Source organism: Acipenser ruthenus, unplaced genomic scaffold (assembly GCF_902713425.1).
Source record: "Acipenser ruthenus unplaced genomic scaffold, fAciRut3.2 maternal haplotype, whole genome shotgun sequence".
In the NCBI taxonomy this organism is placed as follows: domain Eukaryota; kingdom Metazoa; phylum Chordata; class Actinopteri; order Acipenseriformes; family Acipenseridae; genus Acipenser; species Acipenser ruthenus.
The window spans coordinates 1-10,296 of record NW_026707463.1 but is presented as its reverse complement, the minus strand read 5'-3'; the positions used below and the strand labels follow the sequence as shown (position 1 = coordinate 10,296).

General features: G+C 34.4%; 1 protein-coding gene across 4 annotated transcripts; it reads left to right on the top strand.

Moving 5' to 3' along the window:
- The first annotated feature begins 2,040 nt into the window (after positions 1-2,040).
- LOC117426986 (heterogeneous nuclear ribonucleoprotein A3-like) lies at positions 2,041-8,315 on the top strand. 4 transcript variants are annotated; one of them, XM_034045278.2, is made up of 11 exons: positions 2,041-2,145; positions 3,308-3,430; positions 3,697-3,843; positions 3,957-4,167; positions 4,373-4,462; positions 5,194-5,286; positions 5,410-5,475; positions 7,291-7,407; positions 7,617-7,736; positions 7,827-7,862; positions 7,983-8,315. In XM_034045278.2, the coding sequence occupies exons 1-11, from the start codon at positions 2,140-2,142 to the stop codon at positions 7,994-7,996; spliced, it is 1,023 nt and encodes a 340-aa protein (XP_033901169.1). In that variant the 5' UTR covers positions 2,041-2,139; the 3' UTR covers positions 7,997-8,315. The 4 variants fall into 4 exon arrangements, with proteins under 4 accessions (XP_033901169.1, XP_033901168.1, XP_058874828.1 ...); XM_034045277.2 differs by having other exon boundaries at positions 7,827-7,894; XM_059018845.1 differs by lacking the exon at positions 5,194-5,286 and having other exon boundaries at positions 7,827-7,894.
- Positions 8,316-10,296: the final 1,981 nt, after the last annotated feature.

The following is a 10,296-nucleotide window of genomic DNA, read 5'->3' as shown; positions in this document are numbered from 1 at the left end:
TTGTAGTCACTTTTAAGTTATCCAAAATCAGTTTCAATCTTTTGCACATGAACAGACTCTACTGATGCCTGCAACTTGTGCTGTATCTTAATTAAAAGAGTGCATTGATGCAGAAATAATATTACATCCTCTCAATCTCATTATCACTTTCATTTCAAATTTTATGTACTGGAACAGCAAGCTTGGTACATGAGATATCACTGGTCATCTTGATTATAATATATATATATATATATATATATATATATATATATATATATATATATATTATCAAAACTGTGCAATCTGTAGAACAATTTGATGTTGGATCCACAATAAAATGAACTACTGTGATATAAATACAGTAAACGTAGGGCCGTCAAGTGTTTTTTTTTTGTTTTTTTTTTCATTTTACATATTCGTTGTGAGGCCAGTGCCTGCTTTATTTATATAAAATACACATATTAAAAAGTACATTTGTACATTCAGAACATCTTGTCTTCTGCATTTACCATGCTTGGAAGGAAACCTTTTTAATTATTTGATTGGCACACTGTAATGGCAATAACAGACATCATTCCACCTCATAAAATAGTCATAAATTCAGAAATACTTGTGGGTTTGCTATTATTCTCAAAGGCTCTACCTCTGGTGTTAGATACCGCATTGCCTAGTCCATATACACATCTGCTTCCTAGAGGCTCATTTTCATATTGACTATCAATACCATTGCTGTAAAAGGGCATTTGCTGTGTGGTTTTGGTTTTGTCTAAAGCTCGCTAACCTTTTTATTACATAAACTTGTTTCCGTTTTAAACTGCATCCACTTATAATTCTATCCGAAATGGCACCCGACATTCTACAGTCTAACACTACCGGCAAAAAGAAATACAGCACGATCTTTCAGGCACACAGGAATAAATGTGTTTTGCAGAACAGTAGTCAAAATACTATGTCCTTTGCCAAAGAAAGAAATGCATTCAATTCTCAAACAGTGTTCTAATGTGCGTGATGTCAAAACATAAATTCGGCAAAATAATGCTACTTAAAAAGGAAACCTAAAAACGAGAGAAATAAAGGATTTGGCATAATACATTGTAATCCACCGGACCAGTAGATGGCAATCTTTCTCACAGTTCTATTTCACGTCAACAAATTGTGCTTTGGATGCTGACTGTACCAAATTACCAAATTATCACCAGTTTTTCCGATTCCGTCTTTCAAAAAAAAAAAAAAGAAACAAATATAAATAATCATCTTCTGTTATTTTTTAATATTTTGCTTGTTTGAGAATACACTACAGATCAATTTGAACACAAATGAACCCAAGGCTCTCTTAAAAAGTTTTCATAATATTCCCAATTATTTTATCGCCTCCTCTTCCATTTTATTTTAACGAGTAAGCATTGTTGTCCTCGCAGGTTAGCACAAAGTTTTTTTTTTTTTGTTTTTGTTTTTTTTTCCTTCTTATTAACCTCGCCACACCTATGTCAAATCCTGGTCCTACCGTACTATCACAGCACAACAGTTCATTTAAGTTATGTTTATATTATTAGTATACTATTATTATTATTATTATTATTATTATTATTATTATTATTATTATTATTATTAATAATAATAATAATAATAATAATAATATGCATTGTATATGCTATGTTTCGTATAACACTAAATAAGTGACTGGAAGTCACGTATTTAGACAAGCGACACGAGACGAGCGTCCCGCTGAACAGTTTCCAAATGTTGAAAAGTATGTTAGTGTATACAGTGTAATCTCTGTGTTTGTTTTGTTTCAATGCCAATTAAGACACAGGGCTCAAAGCAAGTGTAGTGTACGAAAAGAATAGGCCTACATATGTAAAAAAAAAAAAAAAAAAAAAAAGTGGCAATATACTTTAGTGGAGTCATGTGTTTAAAACTTACTGTAATGTAGTTCATGGGGGGGTGAAACACAGTATAATAAGCTAATGTGCAAAAAAATCGGAATGTTTGGAAATATTTGTTTCGAGTAATATTTACACGCACGTTAACAAATAAGGTATGGGTACTTCGGAGCTGTGGCGTCTTCCTTGTTTGGGTTTGTTTTTCTAATGTCACGTGTGACGTCCCACTTCCTTTTTCCGTTCTGAAGCGAGGAGAAACGAGATTCAAGGCAAAATGGAGGTGATAATATTGCATACAAATATTAATGTTTACTATAAGGATTAAATGCAACGAATATAAGAAAAGTTAAATGCAAAGTTTTTTTCTGTATTTGTATTTATTTTAGAATGTACATATTTCTTTTGATGCGAGCTGTTCTTGGGTTCTGCCATGTTTAGTTAGGATCATTCGAGGTGTTGCATTCGTAGATGGACTTTAATGATAGTAATTACGGTATTCTGCAGTAACTACTGTTTTATTCGGTATTGTTTTTTAACCCTAGTTTTGTGTACTAGAAAACAAAAACATAAAGGCTGCGTTCTGAAAATGCTTAGCTTATATCAAGACTTTGATTTTAAAACATGATTTGCTAAAGTAAATGTCTGTAAGTTACATACTAACTATATATATATATATATATATATATATATATATATATATATATATATATATAATGTGCGTTAATACTTTCAGATTTAAATGGGTGTTTTCAAGCTTTAAAGTCAATAATGAGTTGTTGCATTGCTTGTTTGTGTCTAGGTATAATATACAATATGGAGGAATGGCGGATGGGAAGAGATAAAATGGCGTAGGGTTTCCTCTTGGCAGAAACTTCTAGGCTGTGCTTGTGGATCATTATGACTAATTTTGACTTGGCATGTATTTAATGTACAGAGCTTGTTATTTTGAACTGTGTGGAGAATCGTTGGTGGAATAGAGATCCGTACAGCCTTATGACAACCGTACCAGAAGAAGAAAAAAAACGCGTAGTGATAGCGCTAGACTGCCTGTGTCGTTTACTGGGCACCAGAGCAACTCCAGTTTATTAATTTAATATGTAAGATGAATTATTTTGAAATCGTAGTCACACGCCATTACATCAATATTGTATCAACAATTGTTTTAAAAACAACATGCAAGAAATTCACGCTGTTTGAACTGTACACAACAAGCGTTGATTGGAACAGAAGATAGCAATGTGCAGAACTTGTCTACTGTCCTGAGACTCAACCCACGAGCTGGAAAAGTGAATCCTTTAAACGACGTCATCATATTTTATCATTATTATTACTGTTGTTACTGTGTTATACGAGTAGTGACGTGCTCATGTTAAACGGTCTACTGCAGTACTGTTTATTAAGATTATACACTGACTTGATTTTTTCTTTCATTGTTTGGACAGGACCATGATATCAAGGAACCTGAACAGCTGAGAAAACTGTTCATTGGTGGTTTGAGTTTTGAAACCACTGATGAGAGCCTGAGAGAGCACTTTGAACAATGGGGAAAGCTTACAGATTGTGTGGTAAGCTGTCTGTAAAATTACTGTATGATCATCCACAGGTGTGCAAAGTACACAATAGTCTGTGTGGGGGGAAAAAATGTACAGCAGTGCATTTAAAAACCTTTAACCAGCAAAACAACGTTGCGTAAAGCACTGCTAAACCTTTGACATTGGTGGGGGTTAAAATAAAATATGAATGTTCTTTATTGGAGCAAGGTAAAAATCAGACAACATGTTTGATTTAATTTTCAGTCTTCTAATTCCTTTTTTGTAATCCTGTATTGTAGGTAATGCGAGATCCATTAAATAAACGATCCAGAGGGTTCGGGTTTGTAACTTACTCGTGTGCAACAGAGGTGGATGCTGCCATGGAGGCCCGCCCACACAAGGTTGACGGGCGTGTTGTAGAACCAAAAAGAGCAGTGTCTAGAGAGGTAAAACCCCCATGCCTTTAACTAGTGTTATTACTGATCCATAGTACAGTACATAACACAAAGGAATAGTAGTCAATGCTAGGCTACTTCCTCTGTGCCCTTCCTTTTCACAGGATTCTGCAAGGCCTGGTGCCCATTTAACAGTGAAAAAAATATTTGTTGGTGGGATCAAGGAAGACACAGAAGAATGTCACTTGAGGGACTACTTTGAAAAATATGGAAAGATTGAAAGTGTTGAAGTTATGGAAGAACGTCAGACGGGGAAAAAAAGAGGATTTGGATTTGTCACCTTTGATGATCATGACACCGTTGATAAAATTGTTGGTGTGTATATTGAACAGTGTATATGCATGTTTAAAATACCTACAATTGGAATATTGCATCACTGGCACCACTTTTGTATTGAATGTACAGTTCCTAGCAGTGTGAGGTGGTCATAAACTAGAATTGCATAATGCGGTAAAACTCTTTAAGAGCACAACTTGTGGTTAATGACAGCTTGTTTCACCAAATTACTTTTGTTTTTCAGCTCAGAAATACCACACAATAAATTCACACAACTGCGAAGTCAGGAAAGCACTCTCAAAACAAGAGATGCAGTCTACTGGTAATCGGAGAAGTAAGTTGAAATTTAGAAACATTTACCATGTTTTTAAGTCCAAACATGCTCATGAATCTGAATACATCTGTGGTGGTTCTGTTTAATTTGTAATGAAAATGCTGTGGAACGTAAAAGGAGATGTAACCATGCATTTGGCAAAATAAATGTATTTAGTGATGCTAAAAAAAAATATATACCGTGTTTACTCGAATTTAAGTCACCTCTGAATTCAAGTTGCTCCCCCAAATACGGACACCATACTGTACCGAGAGTAATGTCTGTAGTGGGCAGTACTGTGTACAGTTGGTGTTCTTAAAGCGCACCAGAATAAATGACCTGCGCAAATGTAAATTGGTACCCTAACGAAAAAACTGGAATCCAAGTCGCTCCCCCCAAATTTGAACTTTTATTTTGGCCACAAAAGTATGACTTAAATTCGAGTAAATACTGTATATTAAACAATCGACACACAAATAATCAATGAACTGCAGTTATGGTTGACTTTGAAAACACGTTACAATGCTTCATGTTAAATGTCTTTAAAGTGCATGAAACATAAACTTGTTTATGAATTGGTTATTTGGTATAGGAAAAAACATGAATTAAATTTACTGTTAAACTCATCAGGAGGATCTTAAAGGATGATATTTAAAAAATCCAGACTTCTCCATATAGCAGGGTGCAGTAAGCTTTTTTTAAAGGCAGTTTCTTAATATGCCTATATATTTTTAAATGCTCTGTTTTTGTAGGCCGAGATGGGGGATCTGGCAATTTTATGGGTAGAGGTGGAAATTTTGGAGGTGGAGGCAACTATGGCCGGGGTGGAAACTTTTCTGGCAGCGGTAAGAATGAGGGTGAATGCATCCACTTTAATCTGAAGGAGTGTGGTGATAAGTGTGTTGTTATGTAAGGTGTGTGTGTATATATATAGAACAAATAAAAACAGTAACAACATTGTGTTGTAGGAGGCTATGGAAGTGGTAGTGGTGGTTATGGTGGTGATGGTGGATACAACGGGTTTGGTGGAGATGGTATGTTAATTCATTTATTTATTATGCAGTATAATAACATGTCTGATGATCACATTAATTCTAATGTGGAATGTAAAACTCAGTAATGTGTAATAGGGCTGTCAGTTAAGCCTCCAAATAGGAATCAATTAATTGGGCACACAAAATCGAATTGTTCGAGTAAATATCGATGATTGTACCGCCCACATACATTTTGTGCACAATTTATTTACAGGCTGTTTGCCAGAGATACAAGCCTGTTATCCTCCTCTGGATTCAAGATGCCATGCTTTTTTTTTTACATTGAACGCACAGAGGGGCGTACTTACAAAGCATTTTCAAAATTGATTCGCTGGTAGGGTGGGACAAGCAAATCAGATGCTAGTTAACACAAGCACGGCAGGACGTTTGTGTATTTTCGTTGATAAACTTAAATAATGTTATTAACTATGTGCATTACAAACATGTAATTATTTAATCTATTATCCAGTATTTATATCGATGTATATACTGAGGAAGGGAATCGATTGAAAAATCGTTTTTTGATTTAATCGTAGCAGCCCTAATGTGTAAAACTCTTGTTTCCTTGGTATTGAAAGGGGGTCAATCACAGTGTACAGTTTATTTTTCTATCAGACCAATTAATCAACTAAAGAGTTAATTGCAGATACACATTTTTTTTTTGTCTGGGCATTATAGGGTTCAAATCCAAAGTAACACGTGGAAAATTATGCAAGCCATCACAAACAGTATCACGTGCAGATACTGTAGTTGGAGAGAACAGAAAACGGAGGGTTACGAACAGTTAAAGGGAAAATGCAAATCTTGTTTTGGGATAAATTAGACTCGGAAGGTAAAATCATTGGAAAAGAAAGGTGTTTCATTTGCAAGCAAGGTTTTTCTTACAAGGAGAGCATGAGTAGTTTGCAGTCACCCCTCGTTACTTTAACCAGTTGAATTGGTCATCCTATTACTACAAAGTACGTATTGGAAGATCAATAAACAGAATGCTCTAGATGGCGACTGACATTTATTTAGCTCTTGCATCCCTGTGAATACGTATAACAGGATTTAAAAATTTTTTTTTTTTCAATATTTCAGAGAATGCATAAGTGTGAATAAATTGTGTAGGCTCTAATTTACCAGTACACTTTTTTTTGGGGGCACCGATCCCTGAACAGTAGAGTTAATATAACAACGTATTATGTATTGGAATCTGTGCATTTGATAGATTCTGTAAGATACGTAAGCTGTTTTTTTATTTGTTTATTATTATTCTTGGTTTTGTTTTGCTCTTTGAATATAATGTTTTAAAAAAGGTTGTTCATAAGGAGCCCATAAGTGTTACTTATGTTTGCTTGAAAGACAGAAAATCCATTCTCAGTTCTTGTGCATTATATTTTTCTGTTAAACCGTTTTATGGATTGATGTTCTGTGAACATTTGTTACATTTAGTAAAATAATAAAGCTTTTAAAAAGACCAAATTCCAATTGGGGTTTTTTTTTTTTTTTTTAAAGATTTATATAGATTTTTTTAACTATTACTATGCAGGACAGCTGCTATAGATCATTACCTTTATTAAAAAATATGCAGAGATTAATCCACCAGTTAATCAACTAATGCCCATAAATTAACCGATAAAAAACTTTAATCAAGTGACAGCCCTAATATATATATATATATATATATATATATATATATATATAATGTGTGTGTGTATATATAAACTTAATATAACATGATTAACAGACTTTAGGGTTTAATATGCTGGACTTGGTTTATCTGGGTTTTTTTAATGTAAGTCAGTGATTAAATAATACAATTCTTCCTGGAAGGAAACTATGGAGGTGGCTCTGGCTATGGAGGTGGTCGGGGAGGGTATGGAGGTGGCGGTGGTGGATATGGCAACCAAGGTGGTGGATTTGGTGGATACGACAATTACAGTGAAGGAGGTAAGATTTATAAAAGTTGCGCAATTCCTGAAAATTAGGCACTGTTTCATCAGATCATATTTTTGCTCATAATTTTGTCACGATCAGTATATTTTAATATAGTTTTGCTGACTGCACTTCGTATACCTGTTAATATAAATGTTATAAGTTGGCATCTTACACCCAACCTTGCTAAGGGGAATTGCCTGTATTTTGCAAATTTTGTTTAGGAAACTATGGCGGCGGTGGTGGAAATTACAATGACTTTGGAAACTACAGCGGGCAGCAGTCGAATTACGGACCCATGAAAGGGGGCAACTTTGGAAGGAGCTCGGGTGGACCTTACGGTGGTACATACAATACCTGAATGTTGGATTGACTTCTATTATTTAAGCTGCAACTGTTTCATTTACAGATTTTAACTTTTTTTTTTTTTTTAGGCAACTATGGCTCTGGAGGTGGCTCTGGTGGATACGGTACGAGGAGATATTAATTTTTTGTAGAATTGGTAAGTTACATTTAATATTGCACTGTTGTGTAGAATACCTATTGTTAACTTAGTGTAATAATTTTCTTATCCTGTATCCATTCAACAGGCTACAGTTCTTAGCAGGAGAGGAGATGAGCAAGGAGTTGTCAGGAAAGCTGCAGGTTACTATGAGGCAGTCGTCCAAGTGCATTAGAGGAACAGCAAAGTTACTGCAGCTTAAACAGGAGAACAATTCTTGTTGAGGACTGTATCCACTAGCTACAGACTGCAAAAGTGTAGCTACTAATGAAATAGTGTCTATTAGATGTACATTCCTGAGGTCTTATTTGTTGCTAGATTTTATTTTATTTTATTTTGTTTTGTTTTTTTGCAAGTATATGCCCATGTAAACTGTGGTAGTGGTATCAGGAATAAAAACAAGGAACCTTTTTTAACTAAACTTTTGTAGTCAGTTTTTCAATCGAGTCTAAGATGTCTTAACTTAAGAATGTTAGTTATCTATTCTGTGGTGATGTCTCTTGCTATTTGCTTGTGTATGCGTTATCTGTGTGCCTGTATTAAAAGGAAGTGGGAGAAAGCACTTCACCTTGTGAGCGGCAGGTCACCGAAGTTAGGATCGGTAAACTATTTCTAATTTATTTTGCAACATTATTGCATAATATTTTAAATCCATGTCTTGTTTTTTTTTTTGTAAAGAATGTAATTTATTCTGAATACCAGGTACAGTGACAATTTAACTGATCATCGTTTAAATATGTCTAGCAAAATTAGATGGTGAAGTGTAGTGTATCATTGGTTTTAGAAAGCAACCAGTTAAAATGATTGTGCTATCTGTTTATTACAAAACTGTTTTCTATAAACATTTTATTAAGGCTAGATCTGACAAATAAAATTCTCTGGAATGCTTAATGCTATGAAAATGAATTATTTTCTAACCTGAGGACAAGTAGCTTCAGCTAGTTCTTGGTTTCGAATGTGGGCAGAAATAAAATGCAGGATTAATTTAAAACAGAAAAAGTGTGTCTCCAAACAGATGAATTAAGACAGGACTTCTTCAGCCCAAGCAGTGTGGACAAGTCAGTATAATGTTACTCAAAGACAAGGCAGCAACAACAGCTACATCTTCAAAGAAATCATGTGATAACTTTGATAGTGAGCATCTTTCTCAAGACTAGGTATAACTTCAACGACCAGACGACGGTATGAAAGAAAGTCTAGGAAGAGTTCTTCAACTTTTGGAATCTCCATGAGTCATAGCTACTTCAGGTGACAGTGAAAAATACACAATAGGTCTAGACTTTAGACCTGAAAGGAAGGGGAAGTGAGTATAAGGTTTGCTTTTCAAAGAGTACTTGAATTAAAGAAGATGGAGCAATAACATAAGGAAAGGTAAGAGTAACCACTTTGCTTGATTTACAGGTCGGATATGAAGCCATCTTTCATCATTATCGGTGAAAATCAAATATGACAAGTTAACATCGAAGGTTCTGGATGGGTAAGGCTGAGGTGCATTTTTAACAGGGTAAATCTGAAATTGGATCCATAGCTGAACCACATGCCTTGCTTTTCTTGTTTAATGCTTATCAGTTTTTTGAGTTTGCACAATTTGAAGATCAAGAAATTATGACATCACTGATTTAACATTGGAACACTGACATACTATTCTACAGAATCACTTGCATGACAGCTTGGTAGCTCTTTTAGATCAGTAAATTAGAACCTACATTGTCATACATTCTTCTAAAATAAAGTGTCAGTGGTGAATTCATGTACAAGGCATACTTATGCATACTTTTATTATGGGTTACTTGGGGTAATATCTATATCCTTGGATATGCCCAGTGGAATTGATTTAATGGTGATTGCTTTCACTTTCTACCAGCAACTGAAACATATACAGTACATAAATATGCAATTGAAAACTAGGTTGGGAGATTGGATATTATAACTGGAATTTACAATTTTGTAAAGTTTTTAAAAAAATACCCCCCTGCCCCAAAGCCTTGGTCATTACAGAGCTATACTGTTCTGTAGCTGTTTTATAGATGAAGGACATATAGGACTTTGATACTTTATTAATACATTTCAAGATCAATAGCACCGTGGGATCCTGCAATATACTACAGTGATATGTGAAATTCATACAGGCACTCAAGAATTTCTTTTGTAATTTTGCACTTGATAAGGTACCAACATAAGTTTTAATAAACAATTCCTTGTTGAACTTGTATTCCTGTTTTAATTTTAATTCTTTATCCATAGCAAAAATAAATATGTATGTACAGTATATATATATTCTAGCCTTCACCTAAAAGTGAAATGGATTAAAATCGTGACCAGAATTTTGTTTTCATACACAACAAAAACTACCTTTTGACAAACTTCAAATAGCAGTAATAACTGTATTATATTGCATGAGA